This window comes from Podarcis gaigeae (genome assembly GCF_964106915.1).
Source record: "Podarcis gaigeae genome assembly, chromosome: Z".
NCBI lineage: Eukaryota > Metazoa > Chordata > Lepidosauria > Squamata > Lacertidae > Podarcis > Podarcis gaigeae.
The window spans coordinates 25,538,012-25,565,836 of NC_139691.1; the positions used below are offsets into that span (position 1 = coordinate 25,538,012).

General features: G+C 42.1%; 2 protein-coding genes across 8 annotated transcripts in view; one reads left to right on the top strand and one right to left on the bottom strand.

The window, feature by feature from the left end:
* Positions 1–15,062, top strand: part of AMMECR1 (AMMECR nuclear protein 1) — a 132,666-nt gene extending 117,604 nt beyond the window's left edge. Inside the window, exons 5-7 of the mRNA XM_083722375.1 lie at positions 6,111–6,201; positions 7,508–7,604; positions 10,651–15,062. Coding sequence (XP_083578501.1) covers positions 6,111–6,201; positions 7,508–7,604; positions 10,651–10,765 — 303 coding nt within the window. The 3' untranslated portion in view covers positions 10,766–15,062. The remainder of the gene's footprint in view (positions 1–6,110; positions 6,202–7,507; positions 7,605–10,650) is intronic.
* A 1,715-nt stretch (positions 15,063–16,777) lies between these two features.
* Positions 16,778–27,825, bottom strand: part of TMEM164 (transmembrane protein 164) — a 55,339-nt gene continuing 44,291 nt past the window's right edge. For all 7 annotated transcript variants that reach the window (XM_083722491.1, XM_083722490.1, XM_083722492.1 and 4 more), the window contains exons 6-7: positions 22,584–22,684; positions 16,778–22,281 (exon numbers count right to left, since the gene is read on the bottom strand). In XM_083722491.1, the coding sequence (XP_083578617.1) occupies positions 22,075–22,281; positions 22,584–22,684 (308 nt within the window). In that variant the 3' untranslated portion in view covers positions 16,778–22,074. The remainder of the gene's footprint in view (positions 22,282–22,583; positions 22,685–27,825) is intronic.

The following is a 27,825-nucleotide window of genomic DNA, read 5'->3' on the forward strand; positions in this document are numbered from 1 at the left end:
TCATACTTTAAAGCTGCCATTTTCAGGCAGGGTATGGTTCAAAATATTTTTCCATCCCTGATACGGCTTTAGGAAGGGATAGATAGATGGATGTGCGTATAGTGAGGCTCCTAAGAGTAGATGTGATTACTGTATTTCTTTCAGTGTATTTGCTATGAACTGGATTCCTGTTGCAGCAAGCTCAAGAGCTGTGTGTACCTGTAGAACTCTTCCAAAGCTGTCATCAGAAAGAAAAACAGTATCAGAACTGGCTTGCCCCATTGAGTGACTTCTGAGAATTAATTTCTCGTATGAAGTTTCATTATCTGGGCCTGTCAAATTTCCTTTTGATGTAGCTCATTGATGGTAGATGCTGGAAGTAATTAGGTTTTTTAAAAATCTAGTTACATTTTCTGCATCCATTTATAGTGTGTTTGAAATCCTTGTGGATAAGAGATCAATGATCTCTTCTTACTGCTGTAGTGGTGGTTGGTCCATTTGAGTCTTTGATCCCACCTTTACTAGACTCAGCTTAACAAAATTATTTATTAGATCCAATGGGAGGTAATAGATGTCATTGTTACAGCTGCATTTGTGCTGGATGTCTCATTATCTGATGAGGTTTAGATTTGAAGCAGCCTCTAACTTCTAGAGGGGTGGGGGAACCTTTTAGGATGATCCACTCCCTGAGAATTATGGATCCCAATACTCTCCTGATGTCTCCTGGAGATTTTTCTGACTAATATGATTAACTGCCCAATCAATGCCCTGGTTGATCTCTAGAATTTGGAAGTAACATAGGCTGTCAACATAATTGCAACCATACGTCCTCTCCTGTCTTGTAGAGTTGGACCATCTCCTTGGTTTTCTGAGGAGTGGGTTCAGTGAAATGAGAAGGATGATGACTAGAGCATAAGTGACGAAAGACTTGGGCCAAATCCGACCATACACAGGTAAGAGCCTATTCTGTGACTGTGTTGGTGGCAAAAAACAAATCTTAACAATATCCACTCCTTATGTAGATGCCATAGTTATAGCAGAATAGTTTCCATGACTCTAGGACTCTGCCTACTCTGTTTCCTATGGATACTTTTCAGTTTGTACAATCTGATACATGGACAAGATTCTGGAAGAGTTGAGACCCACCATGTTTACTTTTGACCTGTCCCCATCTTGTCTTTTTAAATCTCCAAGGACAAGGTTTGGAGTGTAGGTCACTGAGATGATAAATGCCTCATTAAGGGAGAGCAAAGTTCCAAACAACACTTAAGATGGTTGAAGTTAATTCCTTTCTACAAAAGACATTGCTCGAATCATCCAATTTGAACAACTATTGCCTTGTCTTGGATCACAATGTGTAGATGTACCTTTTACCAATACTATCTGGTAGGCCAGCAGTGCCTTTCCTAGAAATGTTAGACCTAGGCTCAGTCATTGATACTCAAATCATGTTTTTAGGTTGGGTTACTGTAATTCATTATACTTGGGATTGTCCTTGAAGATAGCCCAGAAACTTCAATTGGTGTAAAATATGGTCACCAGGGTACTGTCTAGGGCCAGGTCCTTTACCAACCTGAATGTTTGCTAATTTATTTCCAGACTCAGAAAATGATCTGGGACCATGGCACCTTAGAAATTAGAATAGCATTCTACTTCAGTTATCAGATGTGGGTACTAAAGAGAGGGTTTTTTTTCTGTTTTGGCACCCGGGATGTGAAGTAGTCTCCCAAGAGAGTTATAACAAGTCCCTTGACTGCCCGCCATTTGGCAGGCTTTGGAAACAGTCTGGGACATTATCAGAACAAGACTTCATTTAGACTGCTTTTAGCCTACCACTGCTTTCAAATCTTTATTGTACTCAGTTGTTTTATGCTATTTGCATTATTTGTTATGCTGTTTTTATTGGCTTTTGCATTTTTTTAATTCCAGTATAGAAAGGTAGCTGTCAAGGGTTTGAGGATCAAGGGAATTTGACCTCTCAATTCCAATATGCTGCCTGCCCCCAGGTCATAGTTCAAGCCTGGTCCAGAGTCCAGGTCTGCTGTTGCCTACGTTGAAGGCAGAAGTTACTCTCAGCCCCAGGGTAAACCAACCCTCAAAGGAAGTAAACTGTCCCCACTTGTTTGATTCACCCAGTTTGAGTCAGGAGATTCTCAAGTTGCATACCAGATGTCCCCAAGGAGCAAGAGCGAAAAGTACCACTCTCTGCTTCCTGAAGCCTCAGGCAAAGTCAGCCAAGTGCATAGTAGCAGAATGTGACCAAAGTGATCCAAGACACTGGTTTTCGAACCAAAGCCTTACCTAAATAACCATGCCTAATGAACCTTGTTACGGAAGGGTTTAGGAAACATGCACACAAATAACAAAACCTTGCCTAAACTGGATACATGACAAACACTCTTTGTCCCCTCAAAGAGGTGTGGATTAAGGTTTCAGTCAGAAAGTTCAGAACCAAGATAGGGGACAAAGGAGTAATGTTAAGGAAATGTCTCATGCCCTCTAGCATAGCAACCTGCTTCTCAGCTGGAACTTTCCAAAACTCTTTGATGAACTCATGACAGCACAGTTGAAGAATGTTTGCCCAATTAACGGACTGGTCACTTTCGGCCTTGAGACGCTGGTACCAGATAGCACAGGTGCAATACTTTTGCAACTGCTAACAGTTTGCTAAAAGAGAGAAAACTGCTTTCTCATAATTCCAGATCTTACTTCAAAAGTCTAAGCTTCTTGCTCAACTGAAGTTTTAAGAACTGAGTCAAAGTTTGGGCACAGAACTGGTACAACATCTCAATATTTTGACAGTAGCAGATGGGATTTTGTCCTTTCCTATACCATTGCCAGTTTCCATGAGATGGTCTGCCTAGACACCTGGAACCCATTCTTAGTTAGGCTACCAATAAAGTGGTGGTTATCATCTCTGGACCCAGTTCTCAACTTAGTCGATCAGTTCCCAGTCCTATGCAATTCCTATCTTTTGTCTTGTTTTGAAAGCCTTCAAGACAAAAGATTCCACTGTGTCCCAAGGCACCTAATTCCAAAGTTGAAATGCTATTATATTTCAAAACGGTTATTCTCGCGTTTTGTGGCTTAAATCCATTGTTTCTTATCCTATGGGGGGAGCAGAGGGGGTGAATTCTTCTGCATTCTCCGAGAATATGATATGCGAAAATTGTGATTGAAATGTAGCGGTTTCTCCCGGTCGTTCTCCACAGAATCCAGAGCAACAGGTGTGTGTTCCAATCAATGTTTGATAAAATATTTCTATATTTTCCATGTGTGTCTGATAGAAAGTGGTGGTGAAAGCTTCACAGGAATATGTATAAACATCTGGTGGTTTCACACATAGAGCCAAGCCATTGCACCTCGGTGCTACAGAAAGCAAAAAAAAAAAAAAAAGCCTCATGTTTCTAAGTCACAAACATTCTGCGGTTCTGGATACTTCTGATCTTCCCATTTCACATGGGGCCTTTTCAATTGTAGGTAGTGTTTGCTAATTGTCCTGCAGACATACAGTTTGCCCTTCTGTTTAGAAAGGGTCCATAAGTAAGAGATTAGCTTCTTTCTGGCTCCCAGTCCACATGTCATTCCCTTTAAAAAGTTCTAGCCTACTGTCTCCAGTGCATATGCTACCACTGCATAAATCATCCAAAAATATTTCCATGGAAGCCACCAATATTACTTCAGAAAGGGTTCATAATCATAATCCGTATTTGTGAGCAGGAGATGTTTATTTCTTCCATGCTCACCTTTAGCTATGCCTTCCATCTTGGTTTTTCACATGGCATTAGTGTTTATATACTGATTTCCAGAATAATCCTCTATTACAACCCCTCTGTATTGTGTCTGCCTTCCATCTTGTGCATTGGTATAGCACTGTTACCCAACCCTGATTACAAATAATTGGGGCATATAATAAAGGCCATCCACAGTAACCTTGATCTGATCAGGTGGTTGCTTTTGAAACATGCTTATCCTTTCACTAAAACAATTCTCAGGATTGCTAACAACTGCAATTAAACAGCACAGCAGTGATCCCTTCAGGAAATGCTAGGTGCTAATCTAAAAACCATTAAAAACTCTGGGACTGCAAACAATTTAACCTGGCATCTAAAATATGCCAAATTTGGCACTAGGTGAAAGGGAGGATTCCATAGCTAAGATGCCACAACCAACAAATTCTGCCCCTGGTAGCCACTCTCTCATTCTCAGAAGCCACCCAGAACCCAGGCTTTCATGGTTATTTTAGTAAACAGGAAGGAATAAGTAGTCTTGGTCCCACAAGACTTAGAAAGCTGAAAGGACTCACAGGTCATGTTTTGACATAATGCTAAACCATAACTTTAGTTCTTGGTCAGGGAATGGGAACCTACGACCCTCCAGGTGTTGCTCGACTCAAGCTCCCATCAACAAGCATGTAACCTCCTGGGAGGAAATGGATGTAGGTTTGTCAGGCAGGGAGTGTATGTGAAGATCTGCAACATCCATCTACATCCCAAGTGGTTTCTTCTACTCCTCTTCAACCATCCAAGTGTCAGCTCTTGGACTCTTCTACCTTTCCAGGCAAGCTAAGGTATCCAAGCACAGTGGCATGTCTTTAGCACAATTGTATCCTTGGATGGGTTGGTATGATTATTTTTTCCTAGGGGCTGTGAATATATAATGATGATTATCTCCTCCGGTGTAGTTCTGATTAGGTATCTAATAAACTGGATCATAAATCAGTTTTAAATTGAATCCTTCATCAGTCTTGGAATCAGTTAGTTTGCATAGTCATACCTGACTCTCCTGTTAAACCTGGTTAGCTAGCCTGCCTGTCTTTTGCCTCTCCATGGCAAGTTTCCGAGAGATGCTGTAGTTACCTTCAGAGCCAAGTGCAAATCTCCATTGCAAATGGTTGTTTCGCTAACTTTGGCTGTCCCAGCTTAGAAGTCTTAGGTTTGTGCAGAGAATAAAATGGCTGGCTTGCATGTATGAATTGTCATGAAATCATTTGCACTAGTCTTTGCTTATTCTTAAATGAATTTGTATTGGGAAGTTCAGTGTATATTAGTGTACCATAAGTTAGAGTTCTCAAGGGTTATGAACACAATGCTACTTCCTTCTCCCATGACGATGTGAAAGTGAGAATGATATCGGTTTTGTATTGCATTCTGAAATATATCTGACTCTGCTAACTGGGTGGGCCTCCTTGAGCCTCAGTATTCCAGTGCACAAGTCTAAGCAGGCATGGGGAAGACTTCTGTTTGTGTGTAGTTTTTATGAAAATACGGCTTTTGACGCCCAGCCAATTTATCAGTAATCTCAGTTTGACATAACTATTACTTCCACATGAAGACTACTCTAAAAGAGGGAATACAAATAGTTATATAATAGTGTGACTTCCTTGAGACTGTGGGATCGACTTTTACACTTATCTTCTCTGAAGCAGCTGTAAAAAAATATTGCAAGTCTCTTGTGTCACCCCATTGAAGTCTTAGCTTGTATCAGTTCTGCAGTTCTCTGTTTGGGGGCTTATGATTGCATAAGCATTTAGATATCTCTCAAGCCACTTTGAATAAGTGAGATGCTTTGCCATGAAAAGGACTCAGAGGACACCTTTCAGAGCCTTTAATTATTAAGCAATCTATTTGATCCGTTGAACTTCACCAAGCTGGTTGGCCATTTGTTAAAATGGAGTTAGTCCTATTGCTTTTGGTAAGTCTCTGCTGTAATATAAAATAGCTGCTTCACCTGGACATGGACTGTCACTTCAGCAGATGTATCGTATGTTGAGTATAGCAAGAACACTCCATCACTTTTGAGAAGTGAGTGGGAGCAGATGTGCTCACATAGGAGACAGTAGGACTCAACTTCTGCCGACCTTTTATTGGCTTCAGTACGAGATGCTGATGGAGTCATTCGTATTCCATAGCATCCTAAGTGAAGGATATGTTTCTTTCTTCTCAGCTTCTCATTCAAGAGAGGCTAAGTGTGACTTTAAAAAAAATACCCTGGAAGAGCAAACAAGGTCAAGACTTGGGATGACCTTTTTAAAAAAATGCAGAATTGACTCTTTGAGATTTATGTTTCTATCTCTTTGTTTTCATTTTTCTTTTTTCCAATGTCCTAATAATGCTGTCCATTTCTTTCAGGTGGGTGTACATGGTATTAGAATAGAATTCATCAATGAAAAAGGATCAAAACGCACCGCCACCTACTTACCGGAGGTTGCAAAGGAGCAAGGTCATTGTTGCACTTTATCTCATATGCTCTGGTGAAGAATTTAAACATACCTAGGAACTTAAAATGCAATATTTGACCTTGCGCTGATGTCAGATGATGGAGCGATACTTTAATTGTAAGGGATGACTCTTCTTTAAATGCCACTTATGTATCAATAGAAAATAAAGGATTGTGTCCAACTAAGTCACGCTCAGAGTAGACCCACTGAAACAAATAGACCAGTTAGCCACATCAGTTGACTTCAGTGGGTCTGTAACTTACTTGCATACAACCCTGAGTCCCTTTATTGGGAATCCTTCCATACATTGCAGCAAGCTAGCAATGTGCTACAGTAAGGTAGCTGAGTATCAAGATCAGTAGCATGCCAAATAGAAACCATAGAGCAACGTCCACAGGGTCTCTGTGACAAAAAGCTGCTCTTTGGTACATAGGCTATCATCAGCAACATGGGGAAAGTATTTTAAATAAGTTTATGAATAATTGCTATAATGTTCCTCTTGTCTGGCAGTCACTGTTGGTACTTCATCTGCATGTACTTCGATTTGCTGCTGTTTGGAGGAGACTCCGGCCTCCATTTTTCTTTGAGATGTTTCGCACTTTATGGTTTTTAAAATGTGCTTCTAAAAATGTGATGTGTGAGTGAACATTATTGGAAAAATGCAAGTCATTGTGCCGGAATTGAGTGGCTTCAACCTGTCAAGTGTCCAGCAGGTTACATACATACTTGGGTGTTGCTCTCACCATTTGGCCAGGCTGGATGGGGCTGATGGGAGTTGGAGTCCCAACAACATCTCAGAGGGTTCCCTAGCCCCGCCCTGTTTTGATGCTGCAGTTTGAGAGAGTGTGTGTCTGATTTACCTTTTGTGGGGCCAAGATTTAACCAACATACATGCAATACTACCATTAGAAACTTCGATTGCAAATGACTTCATGTAGTTTTTTAGTGCAAACATGGCAGCAAATTTCTTGTTTGCTTATTCCATACATATTAAAAACAGTTATATGAAGCTGCTCTTCCATATAAAACATCACAAGTCAGTATACAAACTAAAAGCATCAAATGTTTAAAAAATGAGCTCTAGAAAGCAGAATTGTGTGTGCCTTCTGGCTGCCCACCCTTCTTCACAGGAAGAAATAGGTGAGATTTCTTCTTGCAAGGCCATTTTTCTAGGTGAGAGAATTTGCATGCTGCATGGTTAGACCTGGCCCTGGCGTCTACACAATGTCTTCACTAGTTATGCCTTGCAATTTGGCTTTTGGTTTCTGTGTTCTAATAGTATTTTCCTCCCCTGACGATTCTCAACAGGATGGGACCATATTCAGACCATAGATTCCTTATTGAGAAAAGGAGGCTACAAGGCTCCAATTACAAATGATTTCAGGAAAACAATAAAACTGACCAGGTAGGAGTCCATTTTTCTCTATGCTTACAATCTGCATTTCATGGGCATGCCAGTTTTATTATTGGCAAAAAGTGAGCTGTTTCCTGCAGCATCTCTCCTGATAATGGCAGCAAAGATCTAATAATGACGCTTAATAGAATATTCTCCCCTTTCTTCTGCATCTGGATCTAATGGATTCTAGGAGTCTGGGCATATTAGGGTATTAGAGCTTTGCAAAGAGGAATTGATTATGATGATGAACAGATTGCAGTATGAGAGAGCAGCAGTCCTGAAGCTCTTCATTTAGAGGCTGAGGCAGTTGTTTTCAGGCTCTTAGCCCAAAGCAAATGTGACATTAAATGTATAACTGTATTAGCTGCAGGATTGAGGCTGTCGGCAGAGGGGGCTTAACCCTTTCTCCCTGTGCTGCACCCCTGCTGAAAATCCCCAGCTGCTTTTGTTAACAGGGAAATGTTTGTTTGTTTGTTTGTTTGTTTGTTTGTTTGTTTGTTTGTTTGTGAAAGTATTTGTATACCACCATTTCATGCAATACAACACGGAGGTGCACGGCAACATATACCATAAAATGTAAAACACCACAAAACAGTATACAATTACTAAAATGACTGATGATAAAGAATACAGTGATTAAAAGTAGGCACACTGAATGAGTTCAAGCATTTAACATCAAAAGCTTTGGCCCTCACATCAGAGCACTGTGTCATGGCTGGACCAGCTTTTGTGCTGAACAGATCTAGGATCAGTTCTAGCCCTTGAAAGCTATCATTGGACTTGGCCATTGTTCTGGGCTCTTAATTTTACCAATTTCTTGCAGAGCAGCTTCCCTCGTAGCTCTGCATTGGCACTAGGGTCAGCCTATAGCTTATGATCTATGCCAGAGCTTGTGACCATCCAGATCTGGCTGCAGCTAATATTCCACCATGCCTCATTCTAACTCAGGCTCAGGAGAGTTGGGAGTCAAACATCTGGGTGGCCACAGGTTCCACATCCCTGATCTTTGCAAATTTGATGGAGACGTATGGTCCTTTTAACTAGGCACTACTTTCCCCAGTCCTGTACACATTGCCGAATGGGTGGACTTAATTAGACCCGGATTGCAACTGCTTCAATTTCAAGCCAGTTTAGCTTTTAAGGGAAACTTTAAACACAGCAGAACAATTCTGCCTTTTTTTCTCTTTAATGGCTAAATGTTTGCCGATCTGCTGTTTGTGTAATTAAACATCAAACTACCTTTAAAGGCAATTCCAGAACTATTCCAGATAAGTGCATGTTGCTGATCATGGGCCAGATCCTGTGTTAGCAGCCACACCAAAATGCACATTCATCCTTAGTAGAACTTCTGGTTTAATTTACAATGCTTTTGTCCTCATGGGTCTTACTTCCCTTCCCACTTAGCCTCACTTCTTCTTCTTCTTCTTTGGCGATTCATTTTATTCTGATATATCAACAGTTGCACTTTTTAAATCATAAAGGTAAAGGTAATGGGACCCCTGACCATTAGGTCCAGTCGTGGCCGACTCTGGGGTTGCGGAGCTCATCTCGCTTTATTGGCTGAGGGAGCCGGCGTACAGCTTCCGGGTCATGTGGCCAGCATGGCTAAGCCGCTTCTGGCAAACCAGAGCAGCGCACGGAAATGCCGTTTGCCTTCTCGCTGGAGCGGTACCTATTGATCTACTTGCACTTTGACGTGCTTTTGAACTGCTAGGTTGGCAGGAGCAGGGACCGAGCAATGGGAGCTCACCCCGTTGCAGGGATTCGAACCGCCGTCCTTCTGATCGGCAAGTCCTAGGCTCTGTGGTTTAACCCACAGCGCCACCTGCGTCCCTTTTTAAAATCATAGCAGTACATAAAACAGGTCCTGTGCGTGTGCTTTTTGTTGATGCTTTTGCTGCCCTTTACTGATGCACATTCAAGGCATTGGGCTAAACACCAAACCTTAAGGGACAGGTAGCCAGCATTGTATCATCCAGATATTGCTGGACTACAACTTCCATCATCTTGACCAATGGTAATGCTGACCAGGGCTGATTGAATTTGACAAGGAAAAGCTACACAAAGAATGCTAGCCCAAGAGCTGCTTGGTGAATTGGCATGTTGGCGTGTGCTTGATTTAGAAGCTTGGACTCTGGTGAGTTCTTTCCTGTGCCAAATCTGACTGGCTGAAAGCAGGTCTCTTCTGACTAATTGCCTTCTCCTTAGTCAGTGGGCCATGGGGATGACTTCAGATAAATAACAGAAAAATAGCTTCAGATAAATAACATACAGGAAGCCAGGGTTTTGTTTGTTTGTTTGTTTGTTTGTTTGTTTTTGTTTTTAAAGTAAAAAACATGGTGGGGTTTGTTTGTTTTTTAGTCTAGATCATAAGAGAGAGGGGAGGTCATTCCACAAGCTGGTTCTAGATAGCAGGTGTTTATAGAAGCTCATTCTCCAGCCCTAATGACTAGTTGTAGGAATCAACATTGGTATACTTTTCCAATTAATAAATAATGGCCTTGTCCCTTCCAAGGCTTACCCTATTTAGGTTATTCCTCATAAAATTCATGCTCCTAGGTCAGGGTTTAGCAAACCTTTTCAGCAGGGGGCCAGTTGACTGTCCCTCAGACCTTGTGGGGGCCAGACTATATTTTGAAGGGGAAAAAATGAATGAATTCCTATGCCCCACAAATAACCCAGAGATGCATTTGAAATAAAAGGATACATTCTACTCATGTAAAAACACACTGATTCCTGGATCGTCCGTGGGCCGGATTTAGAAGGCAATTGGGCCAGATCCGGCCCCCGGGCCTCAGTTTGCCTACCCATGTCCTAGGTCATTGGTGGATAATGGATCATAAAGGGGCAGGGAACCTGTGTGTGGACATATGTGTGTCTGGCCTCTATATGCAGACTGCAATGTGTGTGCATTGTGTTACTCACTGCATATTTTGCAGTCAGAAGTCTGTTTCTTGATGTGTTGCTTTGGGAATTCCTGAACGTTTCCTCCTTTTCTTTAAACCCTTCTGTCTCTGTTTTTCTCCCTCTCTCCCCCTATCCCCGGCCCCTGTAGGTACCGCAGTGAGAAGATGACCATGAGCTACACAGAATACCTTGCTCACCGTCAGCATCATCACTTCCAGAATGGCATTGGGCACCCTCTCCCACCATACAACCATTATTCCTGACACTGAGCCGCATGACCAGTCCCTGGACTTCTCTGCAGACCTCTTCCCAGGAGACCCCACCCCCTCTTGGTCTAGCTATCTCTATTACTGTACAATTTTATGATGATAGTTTCCGTTGCCATGATGGCGCTTCTCCACAGCAGGTTAAGTTCATCATGGCAACGGATGGAAACGCTGCATCATTACAAAGAGCCCCTTCACTCTCTTTTTACAAAATCCTTACTTTGGCTAGTATATAGACCTTTTGGGATTCTTTTGATATAAAACCTTAAAATTCTAACTTCATTAACATTGAACTATATCAGTCAAGTTTCTCTGTAAGACTGTGGATGGAAGGAAAGAGTATAATGCTTAAAGGGTTTGGATTAGAGAATACAAGCATGATTAGCTGCTCATAAAAACAAAATATACAAGATTTAGGTCAGAAACTTAGACTATGAAGGAGGCCTGAGTAGAACTAGCTGTACAATCCTCAATGTTCCTATAAACTTGTTTTCATTTCGTGTAAGTAAATATGTGAGCCTCAGATCCTTCTGATAATCCTAGGAGAGGCAGATTTTGAGATGAATTGCTTGATTATGAATAGAAGGCAGCTATGGTTTTTGCGTGGTATACAATGATCATATAGGAAGAATTTTATTGCAAAGCCAGTTCAGGCTGTATTGGCCAATGCATTTGCCATTTTAATTGCTGCACATCTAGGAAGGCGGTGTGCCACCTTTTTACTCATGGGACTCAAGGCCTTCACAGGCCCCATGTATAGCAAGGTGGCTTGTGCATGAGTGACTGTTTGCACCAATGCCATTCTAAGACTTCAAGGATAGAAGCTGCTTTTGTGCTGAAGCCATTGGCATGTAGCAGCTGTCGTATAAGGAAGTCAATGGATTTAGGTATTAGTGCCTTTGACAAGGATGCAAGTTATAAAAATAATAGGGGGGTATAGGGATAAACTGGAGAAAAGATGGCTATATTGAACTCCTTTCTCTATTGAGAGTTGGTGAGGAATGAAATTAGTTCGAGAGCAGAAATCGGTTTTCTTCTCTCTCTTCCCAACATATTCCAGTTGCCTGGAGTTTGTTACAATCAACCAAACGCAATTACTGTTTTAAGTAGTCATGGTGGTGGATATGAAAAATGCGTTTGGATTTAATGAGTCATCTGAATGGTTCTGAGCCGGAGGGATCAGTCCTGTGGCAATGACTGTCTTTCTGTCCTACGTGAAAGGGGCTGAAAGAGTTATTGTCTTGATCAGACTCTAGCAATGAGGAAGAGAGACGGGGGAAAGGCGTTCATGAAGTTGGAAGCTGTTAGTAGTTTGGGACTCACCTTATTTAATGTACTGACAGAACTCTTGTGGACAGTGATGAAGTGTATATTCAAGGGGATAGGCTCTTTGCTAAACAGCCCTGTGATCTTAAGATGAAGAGCGAGATATAAATTTAATAAATAACAATAATAAATTTTGGAGGAACCAAATACATTTTCACAGGAATCCCAGCATATTTCATTCACTAGATGTGGAGTTCATATGCATACCTGTAGGAGGATAGATGAGTGTGGGCAAAACCAAACACTATTAAATGTCAAGCAGCTGGTTAAGAATCCTCAAATGTACTCTTAATTCTCATACGTACAGAGAGGCAAGCAGAGGGTGGCTCTCACATTAACAGGGAAGCTAGCAGAGAAAGTTCTCACAGGGAATGCTGTCATTTCCTTCATCCACAGCATTTGATGTCCAAATATTAACTTTCTGTTTTAATGCCTTAATTTTAAGTGAGCAGAAGGCCTGAAAACACAAGTAGCCAACAGATGTCTGGCAGACATTGCAGGTCAGGAAAAGAACTGGCCATTGCTTCTGTTGAAGTTATGTGGGGACCCTTTCCATTTGGGTGTTGGAAAGCAGATTCACCTTGAAACAACAGGTATCAACAAGTGGCTTTCTGAATGCAACTTTTTCATTCTTGCCCTTTAAAGGGAAACTTGAGCACAAGCTGAAAAAAAATATTATCTGCTGCAAAACATTTGAAAAATCAGCCATGGCCACCCAATCCCATCTTTCCTCTGTTATCTCATTACAGCTCATGCTTCTGGGTGAGCTCATTGTTAGAAGTTTTTTAAAAAGATCTATTATATATATATAAATATATGTGTATTTAAAGGTGCTAATCAACCTTGAGCAGGTCACGTGACTGGTCATGCGGACTCGGAAATCATATCAGATTTTTTTAGAAAAAAAATCCTCAATATATGCAGATGTTATACAGAATTTCTTACCAGTGTAATAATGAAATACTGATTTAAATAAAATATCCTGCAGGGTTTGAAGGACGAGGTCAGCAATACTTCCCACCATGGCTTGGGGGAGGAAAAAGGATCATTTTGTCTCCTTTTTTGTACACAGTGTAATGCACAATGCATATTTGTCTATGTTTCAGTAGCTGTTGCTTGGGAAATTAAAACTAGTTCAAAGGGTTATACAAACTGGAAAGGTGTGCTTTAAAAAAAACATGAAAAACCTCCAGACCCTTCTGAGCCTATCTTGCATATGTTCATTTAGGAAGAGTTCTTGCTTGGCATGTTGTGAGACAGAAGCTTCAGCAAATGTTCTGTTTTTACATATAGATGAATCTGTTTCTTGCTGACATTTTTTTCCTGGCACTTACCTCTTGAGCATGGAAGTGCCAACGACACAAAGGATTATGTTACTTATGTAATTGTAGGTTTATTCGTACAAAACATGATGTACTTCACAGGAACATAGTAGCTCTGTTTGCTGAAAACAAATCAAGGAAAAAAACAAGGCTTGAAATATGCCTCGTGGTTTGTTCCTAAATATGCAAATTGAAATTGGAGCATTTTGTGTTGATTTTGAAAATCCCAGACAGATTTCTCACCTTCCTGTCAATATTGATCACTGAGCTTTGGGCAAGCATTGATCAGTTACTTTTGCCTTATTTCATTCCAAAAGGCGCTTTTGTTCTAGCTTTAAAAGTTTGCTTCCTGCACCCGTGTGGTATGAGGCAGTTCCAGAACAAGTCTCTCCGGTTATGCTGAAGGAGAGTTGCGTCCCTGAGCTGCACACACACAACATACACCGTTCCAGTAGCTGGAAGAGTCTTGTGCAGTGATGTGTCTTGCATCGTTGCCACTTTCCCGCTGGGGCTGCAGCAGGCTCCGGTGGGATGGGAGGTGCTTTGCACCAACCTGGAAGCACCGGGCCACACCACACACCCTGATGCGTATGTATCTCAACCTTTTCACTTGTCTTCAACTGTGCAGGTTCTTGAAACTGTTGCCTGGAGTAGATTACATCTCTTGTGTGTTGGATCGAACCAAAGAATCCTCCAGCCAAGCCTAAATGCTGCTCCTAAAAAAATAAAATAAAAAAGCCTGCCTTCCAGTCCTTCCAAAATCCCTGCAGGATGAAATGGGTTAACTTTTTTTTATTTTTGTACAGTTTCTTAACTGATTTTTTGCTAGTGATGTTAATTGAATTAAGTTTCGAGGAGCCTAAGCGACTCCTCCAATGAAATAAAACTGGTGACTTTTTTGTGTTTTAAATAAAATAATATAGAAACCCGAAGTGTGCCTCTCAGATTTTAAGGGTTTCTGGTTACATTTATTAAGACCAGCAATGATTATTCTTTATATACAAAGATATGTTTTTTTTCCTTGTTTTTTTTTATTACTGTTTCAGAAGAAGACTAAAAAAAATGAATAAAAAAAATACCTTCCTTTTGCTCTGGATCCAGTAACTTTGCTGGTACACAAATGCACTGAGAACAAAAGAACTTTTGTAACAACTTATGACTGTTTTGTATATCAAAGTTGATTCTTTTCAAAAGATTGGATCTAGTTTCTAAGTTATTTTCGTGTTTTATATGTTACAAGAATTAATGGTTCACCAGCATAATGAGTTCTTTAATGCAACAAGGTGACACAAATGGGCAAAAAAAGAAAAGCTGCCTGGAGTAGCTTAAAGGCCCCTATTTTTTTCCTTCCTTAGTAACTTGACTATTGATTACAATATTATCACAGATTACCACAAACCTCCTACCATTTAAACTAGATCCTTCCATGTTTATTTGCTATTAGTGTGAAGATACTGTTGAATAAAATGGGCATTTTTATAAGTATGGCTTAAAGGTAAAAATGAGGAAAAAGGAAAAAAAAATCTAGAAGGTAATTTGTGGGTCTGTGAGATAATGGCTGTGGAAAGATATTGTAGTAGTTTTAACACTATTGTTATTACCTTTTAAATCATTTACCCAATAAAAATAAGCAGAAAAAGAAATAATCACTGCTTGTATTTATGCTTTTCCTTCAAAGTGTTTTGGCCTGATATATTTCAACCAGATACGTTCAGCTGCCACCATTCTGCAAGAAAATGGGAGATAGGGAGGCTTCAAGTTAACCTTGAAAATGCATTTTAGCTTTTCAATATGTAAGCAGAGAGCTTTTCTTTGAAGTACAGTAGGTACCCATGAGGGGGAACCCATACTGGGCATTCTCTGGTGAGCATCATGTAAGATTTAAAGATGTTTCTATCTATTAGCAACTTGTTAGCCAATTCACTGTACAGTGGTACCTTGGTTTACGAACTTAATCCATTCCTGAAGTCCGTTCTTAAACTGAAACCGTTCTTAAACCGAAGCGCGCTTTCCCTAACGAGGCCTCCCGCCGCCAGTGCCCTTCCACCATTTGGATTCCATTCTTAGACCAAGGTAAAGTTTGCAAACTAAGACACTACTTCCGGCTTTGCGGAGTTCTCAAACCAAGTAGTTTGTAAACAGGACTGTTCGTAAACCGAGGTACCACTGTACTTGGTGTTCCTCTGTTGCATGTAAATTCAACCTCCTGAAGTGTTTCAGTGGACTTTTTCAACTTTTCGAAGTCCACTTGGAGAAACAGAATTCCACAGCCCCTTCAAGTGTGATGTACGAGTTGCAGTTTGTGGCTGAATACCACTGTCCTTGCCGCTCCTTTAACATTTTTTCCCAGCCTCCAATCAGCTGGCTTCAGTTGGAGCTATTGCTAGGCCCCTTCCATTATGTAAATGACCCATGTTTGTGTAAATCGTAAGGAAAGATCTCCCATGCTTTGTAATAAAAGCTACTTTGGGGGCATGCTTTCCACAAGCTCAGAATCTGAGCTGTGCTTTTCTTCCAGCTGCTTTTTAAAAAAACTTTAAAGGGCTGACTTTCCCTTCTCCCCTCCAGTTGGGTGTGTGATTGTGGAGTAGCAGAATTCCATGCCTATTAAGTATCTAGACCTCCTGGTCTTAAATTACTATTGATGCAGTAGTAATATGGTGACTTAAAACAGGGGGACTTTCAACGCTCCAAGTCAAATTACAGTTTACAAGTTCGCTTTCGCAATCTTAAGAGTCTTGTGGCACCAAATGTATTAAGAGCACAAGCTTTTTTGTGAACCACAGTTCACTGGGTCAGCAATGTAATCCATGAAATCTTATTGCCATCATATGCATTTTGATCTTTGAGATGCAATAGGACTCTTTGTTCTTTTTGCTCCAGCTGCCTAACATAATTACCCCCCTTTGGCAATTCCACAATCCAGTTATTTTTAAAGGAAAAAACTATTATGCCAGCTGTAGGCTGATATTGTGATATGTAGATCAATGGATTAAACTAGCTGATAGGCTCCAAAATTATTATATTTGGCTACACAACTACCAGCCTTATCCTTAATTATTATCTATATGCTTTCCTAGAAATGTGCATAGCTCTCAGGTACCTACTAGCTGGTGCTCTTGCCGTCAGTAGCAACTATGAACTTCCTGCATCTCCATAGGACTTTTAGAGCAAAGGATGGCTTTGTGTTTTTGCTCCAGGGTGGTCCACCATCCCACAAATGTCCCACATTTTAGCCACCATCCCACAAATGTCCAAAAGTGGAAGTTACCTTTAGCATAACTTGTTTTAATTCCTTTATACCACAACTGTGCTAATTGGATGTAGGAATATTTATTCCATTTAAATAAATGCAACCAACTTCCCCAGGAACAATATTTTATTAAGAGATAAAGAAAGTCATTTCAGACACAAATACAAATTCCCATAAATTCAAGTACGCGATATCTACTTTGTGTGTGTATTTGGAAAATGTTACCTAATGGGTTTTTATTACATTTTTTTTTTTAAGGAATGAGTAGTTTATAAAATTGAACCTACTGTAAAACACCTAGGATTCAGTGGAAGAGAGGAGGGCTTCAGGGTGGGTTATAGGTCAGGGGAGACACACACACATCCCACTGCCAGTTTTGATGATGGAATAAGCCTCTGCCCAACGGGTACCACTGAAAAGAAATTCAAAGTAACAAAAGTAATACAGTTTGGCCAAGAAAGGGAGAAAATGAGATGGCTGTTTTTTTAAATTAACTGGCTGGAGATGTCTGCTACTGCAGGAGAATGGCAGCTTCAGATTAGATGCCATTAAAAACTCATTTTCCCCATATTTATAAAGAGGCAAAAAAGGAATAGGAATTCCCCTGATCTCGATGGTGGCCAAAACAGCAAGGATAGGTTAGCTATCCTAAAGATACCTAATAAATCATTTATGGATCACAGTTCCTGCTTAAAAAATAAATACTTAATCATAGCTGCTGCAGAAATGTATCATATGTAGGTTAATCTTCACCTCCATCACACAACACAACCACAAATGTACAAGAAATCAGGGTATTTTGCCCTATAAAGACTACTGGCGTACAACTCAAGTTCATAATACATAGCAAAATAGTTCATTCTAAAAGAGGAGTAATGAATACGGCCTTTACAAAACACTGAATTAGCAATACAGAAAAATATCAAAATTCTGATATAGGCCACAGAAGAAGATAGTCACAGCTACACTGAGGTACTCTAAAAATTGTCTTCCTCAACCAGGTGCCCTGCAGATGGGAGTTGTTCGAACCATCTGGTGGACACCAGGTTGGGTAAGGCTGATCTCTAATGTTAAAGTGCACATCACAGCCACCCTTCCCAGGCCTTCCATCTCTGGCTTTCCAAAAGGACAGCTTCTGCTGAACAGAAGGCTATCCTGCAGCCCTAGGGAGTTCTACAGCCAGAAAGATTAAACAAGAAGCTCCAAACACGAAAGCATTGCAACCCAAGTCCATGCTGATCCCGCCATATGATCTAAGTGGAGGAGTAAAAATCCACAATGCACGGCAACACAGGCATTCTAAGGTGCAGTGCTTTTTTTCTAGGGGTCCTCAAGGGTACTCAGTACTGGCACCTCCCCCCCCAAAAAAATGTTAAAAGTGTGGCACTTACTGTTAACAACTTCATAGTGCCAGCACCTTTATTTTTTTTAAAAAAGCACTGCTAAGGTGCAATAGACATTGGCACCCCACTTATTCAAGCACCATATCCTAACAAAAGCTACACTTTGCCTTGCAACGCTATGCCTTGAAAACTAGCTAAAGAAGCAATGAAGACAGTCCTTTAGTTAGGATGGGGGAGGTATGAGGCCTATAATGAAACTTACAAATTCCAGCCTCTGGCTCCTTAAGACAATTTACACATCCACCTTCAATGAACAGGACAGCATATAAAGGCAAAGTAGGTAGGGGGCCCAACTCACCTGGAAGTCAAGCACTGGACAAACACATCTATCCATGTGGAAATTCTCCCCAGCTGTGACCTGTTACAAATTGTCCTGTCAGAAATGAAAAGCCCCTCTTGGCAAAGGGTGCAATTCTTAAGTAGGTCAGGCTTTACCTATGGTAGTGGTGAAGAGCAGGGATGCAGAAGCTATGGCCCTCCAGGTGTTATTGGGCTCCCACTTCCATCAATCCCAACCAGCATGGGCATGAGCAGGCACTATGGGAGTTGTAGTCCAGCAACATCTGGAGGGCCACAGTTTCCTCACCCCTGCTGTAGAATCTTCCCCAATGGTACAGAGATAAGTGCACAACTCTGGACTAGTATTAGAAATTTCAGGCTTCTATCTTAGAACCAATCAGGTTTTGGAAGTTCTTAACAGGTAAGGGGATTGTCCTGTCACTTAACCGAAACACCCACCCAAAAAAAGTTTATAAGAAGGGTCTTTTTGGCTTCAGGAGGTAAAACTCAGGAAAACCCAAGTTGTAGAAAACTCAGAAAGCAAGTTCTATTAGGTGAAAGTCCCTTTACTGAATGAGGTGACCAACTTCTGCAACTACAAAGAGCAGACTTGGCAGCTCTTTGTCTGGAATGAAGCCAAACACACTTTTGTTCTATACTGACCAGCAGTCCTTTTATTTCAAGAATGCAGCCCAACTCACCCACATTCACAACTACAGACTGGAATATGCCACAGTGCCACACACCAGAGCCCTGAAGAGCATACTTGCATGAAGTGCCCCACACACTGATGCAGGCAGCCTCCCATTCATCAGTCACAAAAGTATGTGGCATAAGTAACAGGCAGGTGATTATCCAGACCAGTAATGCTGTCACTGAAACTAGTAATGTGTGTGTGCGTGTGTGTGTTTAACCCAGTCAAACTGATCATTAATGCAGTTTTGCTTACCTCAGAAGAGGAGGCGTGTCAGCCTTAGTGACAAGTTTGAAGTTGCTCAGCTATCTCCTCTGAAAGCAAAACTAGGTGGAACACTTGAAAGAGGGCAATGGGAGAAAACATGGCACTTTTTAAGAGTGGCAAGTAACTTCCAGGGAGAATCTGAAGCATGGACTAAGGTGATCAAGAAGCACCAACATGTTTGTTGAAAGGGGCTGGGAAAAGGTAAGGCAGAAGGATTAGGCCCCTTGTGGATGAGCAACATGGCACAGGGTTGAAAGCTTTGACCACTCTCAGTCAATTCAGAAGTTTCACTCAAAACCTAAAAAACAACAGCTACTATTTCTGCTCCAGGGAGGGACTGATGGAACTGGAAACAAGTACAAAAAGGGTCATCACCAAGGGCTAGGTGGCTTCACTGCGATCAAAGAAAGATACCTACTCAAAGTAATTCTAACAGATAGAAAGGTCAGGCACAATTGCTTACAATTTTCAAGGTTTTGTACTCTTAAGATTTTATACTGCTGAATCCTACATTACTGTCTACTTGTCTACGATAAAGGATTACAGCTATGCTAGGAATTTCACTGTCTTATGCCACTTTGGGAGAGTAAACAACCTAGACATTAATATTCACCACAGCAACTGCAAAGAGCAACCCTGGACAGGATTACTGAATATTATGCAAGACTCCCTCCTTCAATGCTCTGCCAGAAGCAGAAAATAGGCATATGAAAAGCAGGGCTGTGAAACAGGAACTCATCAATGAGCATTTCTGATAAAACTCATGGTAATAAAGAGTATTCACAGTATAACATGTACAAAATTCCTCACACACTACAAAGATTCCCAAAACAAAAAGGTTTACAAAGACAAAAGTCCAGGATACTCTTCTTTGTATGCCAAATTGCAGTTAAATATTCAAGTTTTGGTCAACTGAAGTAAAATACTCAGTAGTGTCTTTTGCAGTTCCACAGCTCTACGAATCTCCATCCCACCATCTTCCCTTGGTTGAATGAAATGAGCTGCAATGTTGACCGTTAAGGCAACTTCTCTCTCCTTGAGGTATCAGTGACTGCAGAACGCATCCTGTTGGAGAAATATACCTGGAGGAAATATGGCAGTTGTCGTATCCTGCATTCCACAACTAAGGCAATGCAACCAGAAGAATGGGGAGGTGAGAGAGAAAGAGAATGCTTAAAACATTGTCACTACAGGACACTGTGTGACCATTAAGCAGAATAGTCTTTCAGAAGGTTGCAGAGGAGCATTCTTCACCTTTCTCTTCAAATCTGGGCTAACACTGAAAAAGTAACACAAATCCATTCTACTTGTCACCAGCAATCACCAGCTTCCTAAAAAATTTCTGCACCTCTGCTCAGGCAAACCAACTAGTTCTTCATGGGTGTGGTTAAGTGAGGCTAAACATAAACGCCATCAGGTGTGTTTAAGTAAACACCATCATTAATTTTAAATACTGTATGATTCAGTTTGCAGAAGGGTAAAATTCTAACCAACCCAAACTGACAGTGTCTCTTTGTAGAACAATTATTCCTACACAGGCACTGCTTGCATCAAGAGCATAATTCATTCCCTAAATTTATTACATACTTCCCCCTTCTTCGTGTTTTTTCACTTATCGGTATAGAAAACCGATGAGCTGGAACCAAATACAATATGGTTGGATTTGAGCACACTGGGACAGAAATCCACTGTAGCTTGGAAAGTCTTTATTTCTTGTTTCTTTTATTGGGCTGTTAATTGTTCCCCATGGTTTCAACCAGTGTAAACAGAACAGAACCTTGCTAATTTGTATTGAAGATCAGGGGATGCCAAACACCATGATCAATTAATGATAAGTGAATCAAGTGAAACTGGCAGAAATAGGATACTACAAGATGCTCAGTGTCCACAGAACAAGATAAACTGCATTTTACTGGTAAATTTAAGAACCACCACTAGGATTGGTAGATATCTGGTTTTCAGCTTTCCAATCTATGTCTGAAACATGGAGGTTTGGGGAGAGTGAAGATCAGTCGCAGCCACGAGGGAGATCAGGTGAAGGAGCAGTGTGCTATGCGCACTGTAGATTCCTCCTATTGGAGGCAGGCAAGCCCTCACGTTTGGTGTGCAAATTCCTTCCACTCCTCCCTAGACAAAGGGAGAAGGAAGAAGCAGCCCACCCACGATTTCTGCAGTGTAGAGACACTGCAATTACAGTTACGGGGAGGTGCTGAGGCTGGGAGTGGAGTGTTCAGCCATTGGAGGGGAAAGGGAAGGCAGGCACCCAGCTGCCAGAGGGCTCTCAATTATACTGCCCTCTGGAGTTGTGAAGTCTGTGCTTTGCAATACATTGCCAGCTCAATTATTCTGAAATAGTTCTCACAATGTGGTCTGCAAACTATGTATCAATACATTGCCCAGCCCTAATCACCACCCTGTGTGATTATCTACTAAGAACTAGTGGATGCAGCGAGGACACCATATATCAAGATTTGGGAGACCCTGGAACACTTCAATCCAAAGTTGCAATATTCTGTTTTCTAAAGGATAGAAACTGCTGGGAATGAATGTCACCCTCTCAGTGGATAAGGCCACAAGTTTTGCCATTGGCTATGGGCAGTGAAAAATCAGTAGTCAGTTGGGAATGGGAGGGAACACCTTATTTTGTAACAAAAGGAACCATTAATCCACAGTGCTTTTTCCTCTTCCCCTTTTTCTGCAGCACAACCACCAGTCCTTTTATGCTTCCTATAAAAAAAACCACTTCCTTCCAAGAAGAAGCTTCAGTAGATTTTCTTAGCTGGGAGTCGAAGCAAATCCACACAGAACCTAAAGACAGGCACAGCACTGTAGTAGATGCCAATTATGAGTTTCCCATGAATCAAAGTCATGATCGTCTGGTGGCCGGAGGCCCAGAGTCTATACCAAGGGCCATAGAAAGGATCCGAGATGGCAGGGCACAGCATATTGTTCAAATTCACTTGTGTGGCCTAGAAGAAGGGGGAGAAAAGGATGGTTCAACAACCTTCACAGCAACCAATTTGTTTACCCAACTCCCTTAGCAACCCAGAAGCAGCAAGCCGGTCACTCCCTGAACCTGAACCTCCCATGGCACTGTTAACAGGCTGAGTAACAGCAGTTGGCCAGATACAGCTTCTGCAAAGAGAGGTGTGACTCGGAAGCACAAAGCAACATTGCCTAGATAAGTCACAGTAGCATTAAGCACATACAGACAGTAATTGCTCTTTCAACTACTGGCAGGCATATATAGCAAACATTAATGTTCACTCACCAGTCCCAGAATCTGTAAAACGCTAAAGTGGTAGATAAACATCAGTCCAGTGGATAATAAAGCCCACCAGAAATTCCAAGATGGCTCAGGAGTGTAGACACCTATTAGAAACAGAGAGATGGAGAGAAAGGAAAAGTCAATGTTTCATTGATTGCTACAGTTCCCAAGTACCTAGTGCCTCTTTAATAAGGCACTAATTTTCACACCAAGATTACAAACTGTGGAGAACCATTTCTGGGTCTGCAACCATTAGGGTCTGCACCTTACCTCCAAAAGACGGGGGATACCTCAGTTGAAAACCTTAACTTATGAACACAGTCACAATTTTATGCCGTGTATGTTTCCAAAGGCATCTGAACAACACACACATGATTACAGATCCTGGAGCCTTTCAAACCAGAAATTCTGAGGATGTAACCAGCAAAAGAAGGCTTCTGCTTCCACTACTGCCTCAGACATAGGCTTCTGAGTTTGGAGAATACAGTAGCATCAAATGTGTAGTTGCTGCCAAAGTATTCTCCAAACCTGTTTCTCCTAACCTTCAGCTTCTAGTCCACTCTTGCTGTGTACAACAGATTTCTACTATCACCACCTGCAAAAACATGGAGAACTTTTTTTTGTTTACCACACAGTAAACAAGACAATCTGATCCTGCACACTGATGCTCCCACACATGGAAGGGAAGCCACTTGCAAAGGAGCAGAAGCTGCTAAATGGGAGGATCAGATCCTGTGCAGGTGGCAGGATCAGGAAGGAAAAGATGTCTTGCAGTGGTGGAAAGGAGGAGAGGCCTGGTGGGAAAGGCATCAATCCCCCCCACATACACACTTCATCCTGTGAAGATGCAGCTGGCCAGTAGTTCTTTCCATTTCAGTTTCCTCAGGTTTATCGCTCATGTCTGCGTCTCTTTCTTTCCTGACATCCTGCCTCTGACAGCCCCAGATGGCTCTGGGAATCTCAACCCAACCGGTCACTACCATGTATCTGTATCACTATCTGGGGGTGCTTCAACCCACCTCAAACAAGGCACAGATCCCTTCAAAAAGGCCTGATTAGGCTCAAGTGATTTGGGCTGTAGCTGAATCCAGTGCACAGCACAGCCCTGCCAATTAGGCAAAGCTGCCTGAATATTGTAGGAGTCGATGCCATTTACACAACCTTGGCATTCGTCACTGAGCACCTTGACTTCCCAGGAGAGGCGGTTACGTGCGCTTCCAGGGAAGGAAACAGCTTTCAGGCACAAAGCAGCTTATAAGCTTTCTTAGCCAGTGGGTGGCTAAAGGTCAGCACAAGCTTCGGGGGGGGGGGGCGGATTTTGGAAAGCAGAGTGCCAGACTCCGTGGAGAATCCTTAGAAATCCCAGGAGTGAGCACATGCTTCTTCAGCAGAGACAGACAATGAGAGGAAAGCTTTACTGGGGAGGGGGGAGGCTGATCAATGTGGCCTTTGAATGCACTTCTTTCTTCCCACCCACCCACCCCCATGTAAATAAATGGTTGCCTATAAAACAAAGGGCAGTGCTTCTCTTGAAGACACTATTACAATAATGGCAAAGCCAATTAACGTAGGAAGAACTTTCAATATATAGGAAGAACTTTCTGACAGCTAAGAGCTGTTTGGCAGTGGAGAAGACCACCTTAGAAGGTGGTGGACTCTCCTTCACTGGAGATTGTTAAGCAGAGGTTGGGTGGCCATCTGTCAGAGGTTATTTAGCATTGATTCCTGCATTGCAGGGGATTGGACTAGATGACCATTTGGGTCCCTTCCAACCTTTCAATTCTATGCTGCTATGAATTCTGTACTGAAGGCAGCCTCTCACTGATGGGAGGGGTGTTATCCATGCAGCTAAAACAGACCCCTTCCACTGGGGTTTCTGAAACATACAAGTTATCTTGAAACGCAAACCTCACAGGTCTCAGTGCTAGAAGAGAACAGGGAGACAGAAAATTTATTTCAGCTTTTCTGAAATGTGTCTGCTTTTAGTGCACAAGATGCTGGACAGATACCCATGCCTGAACCGCTTTTTGTGTGGAAGCAGGATGATATGAACCTTCGGTCTTATCTACTAGGGCATTTTATTGGTATATACCGTATTTTTTGCTCTATAAGACACACGCTTTCCCCTCCAAAAATGAAGGGGAAATGTGTGTGCATCTTATGGAGCGAATGCAGGCTCCATGGCTTCAGGGATAGCCGCATGAAGCCTCCAGAGAGCAGTGGGAACTCCCGCTGCACTCCAGAGGCTTCACGTTGCTTTCGCTGAAGCCAGGAGAGCAAGACTCTCCTGGCTTCAGGGATAGCCGCCTGAAGCCAGGAGAGCGAGAGGGATCGGTGCGTACCGATCCCTCTTGCTCTCCTGGCTTCGCTTCGCTGGAGAGGCGCTGCGCAGCTTTCCCTCTCTGCGCAGCACCCCTTCAGTGAAGCAGGAGGAGAAATGGAAGGGGCTTCGTTTCTCCTGCAGCTGAAGGGGCGCTGCGCAGAGAGGGAGAGAATTTTTTTTTCTTGTTCTCCCCCTCTAAAACTAGGTGCATCCTATGGTCGGGTGCGTCCTATAGAGCGAAAAATATGGTAGTTCAGACCCACAAATAGTATACACCTAGTAGAAACTGCCCCAGAGGCTCCTGACTTACTCCTGGATTTCCAGCACAGATACATCCCTACTTAAAATAAAAATTTAAATCCACAGCATGCTCAAAACAGTTCCGAACAAATGGTGCATGTTTCAGCCAGCTGGAGAAGGAAGCAAAACATTGGAAGGCTTTCAAATGCAACTCACTCCCTTCTAGCCTTTCATCTTCACTTTATGGTTGCTTATCTCCTTAATGAAATTCTCTCTCTGGATAGGGCTGAAACTTATTGTTTGCGGCTCCATTAGCAAGGTCGTGTATGGAAATACTGGTGATAAAAGCAGAGGGTGGGAGAGGAAGACAACTAAAATTAGGTTAGTTTTGCTCTCTCTCTTTTCATTGATTGATTGCACATATAGACCATTTTTCATCAGTCTTCAAAAGCAATTTCCCTGCTTCCTGGCTACTCCTCCTGGCCTCTCATTAAGTTTAATTTCCTCCAACCTAGTCCTTCTCCCCCTTCCTCAAACTGCTTCACCACCACTGCTGTGTTCTTTGAACAACTGAAATACAGAATGAGAAGGAGCCATGTTATGCAAAACAAGCAAAACCACACATTTGGATGCCTGGAATATTCTAAGGGGCAAAATACAAATTTATTTCAAGTTTAGTGCTAAATAAATTAAGCGTATCACTGCCATGAATTCCCTGTATATTTCTCCCAACATGGATGCCTCAACACTGTTCAGATGCTTCCAGAGCTTAGGAGACCATTAGGAAGCCAGTTTATTCCTTCACATTTCTAGGTGTGAGCAAAAACAACATGCAACATTGGAAGCTTCATCCCAGACTGACTTTTTAAAATGTCACTTGCATCAGAAAAGAGATAACATGAGATGACCCAACCCAGACCAACAGGTAAAGCTAAAGATACCTCCTGACCATTAGGTCGAGTCGTGACCGACTCTGGGGTTGCAGCGCTCATCTCACTTTATTGGCCGAGGGAGCCAGCGTACAGCTTCCAGGTCATGTGGCCAGCACGACTAAGCCTCTTCTGGCGAACCAGAGCAGCGCACGGAAATGCCATTTACCTTCCCACCGGAGCAGTACCTATTTATCTACTTGCACTTTGACGTGCTTTTGAACTGCTAGGTGGGCAGGAGCAGGGACTGAGCAACGGGAGCTCACCCCGTCGTGGGGATTCAAACCACCGACCTTCTGATCGGCAAGTCCTAGGCTCTGTGGTTTAATCCAAAGCGCCACCCGCGTCCCGCCACACCAGTTTAGTAAACAGATTTTGTCCAAGAATACAACACGCACCTTATCATTGCTACAAAACTGCAGTTGAGAGGTCTCCCTGCACACCTCTTCCACTGAATCAAGATTCACAGAACTGTAGTGTAAAAAGGGGCCCCAAAGGTCACTGATTCCCACACCCCTGCAGTGCAGGTATCTTAACTAAAGCATCTCAGATAGAAGGCCATACAACCTCTGCTTAAAAAACTCCTATGAAGGAGAGCCAACCACCTTCCAAAGTTGTCCATTTAACAGTCGAATAGCTTTTCTAATTTGAAAGGTATTCCTGATGTTTAGTCAGAATCTTCTTTCTTGTAATCTGAATCCATTGCTTCAAGTCCTACCTTCCGGAGCAGGCGAACACAAGTCTGCTCCATCTTCCATGTGGCAGCCCTTCAGATATTTGAAGATGGCTATCATATCTCCTCTCAGTCTCCTCTTATCCAGGCTAAACATACCCAGCTCCTTCCACCATTCCTCATAAGCCAGGCATAGGCAAACTCGGCCCTCCGAATGTTTTGGGACTACAATTCCCATCATCCCTGACCACTGGTCCTGTTAAGCTAGGGAAGATGGGAGTTGTAGTCCCAAAACATCTGAAAGGCCAGGTTTGCCTATGCCTGTCATAGGCCTTGGTTTCCAGAACCCTGATCAATTTGGCTGCTCTTATCTGCACACATTCCAGCTTCTCAATATCCCATTTAAATTGTGGTGTCCAGAACTAGACAGGCAGAATAGTGAGTTCTGTTTTGACTGTAATAATTTATTTGTTTTTAACAGTACGTCATATTGTGGTAACCCACCCTGACAACAATTACTGGAAATATTAACTGTTTTTGTACATGTATTTCTTCTTTAAGAAAAAAAATATTTGTATTGTTTTTGGAACTGCTTTTAATTATTTTTACACTTTCCCTGTTTTAATATTGTATATTTTATTGTTGCAGCCCACTGTGAGATTTTTATGGTAAAAGAGCACATAAGGAAACAAACAAACAAACAAACAAACCTAAGTATTTTACAATGTAGGTTAAAAAGGTAAAGGGACCCCTGACAGTTAAGTCCAGTCGCAAACGACTCTGGGGTTGCAGCGCTCATCTTGCTTTACAGGCCGAGGGAACCAGCGTCTGTCCGCTTCCGCAGACAGTTTTTCTGGATCATGTGGCCAGCATGACTAAGCCACTTCTGGCAAAACCAGTGCAGCGCACGGAAACGCCATTTACCTTCCTGCAGGAGCGGTACCTATTTATCTGCTTGCACTGAGTACTTTCAAACTGCTAGGTAGGCAGGAGCTGGGACCAAAGAACAGGAGCTCACTCCGTCATGGGGATTCGAACCACCAATCTTTCGATAGGCAAGTTCAAGCGGCAGAGTGGTTT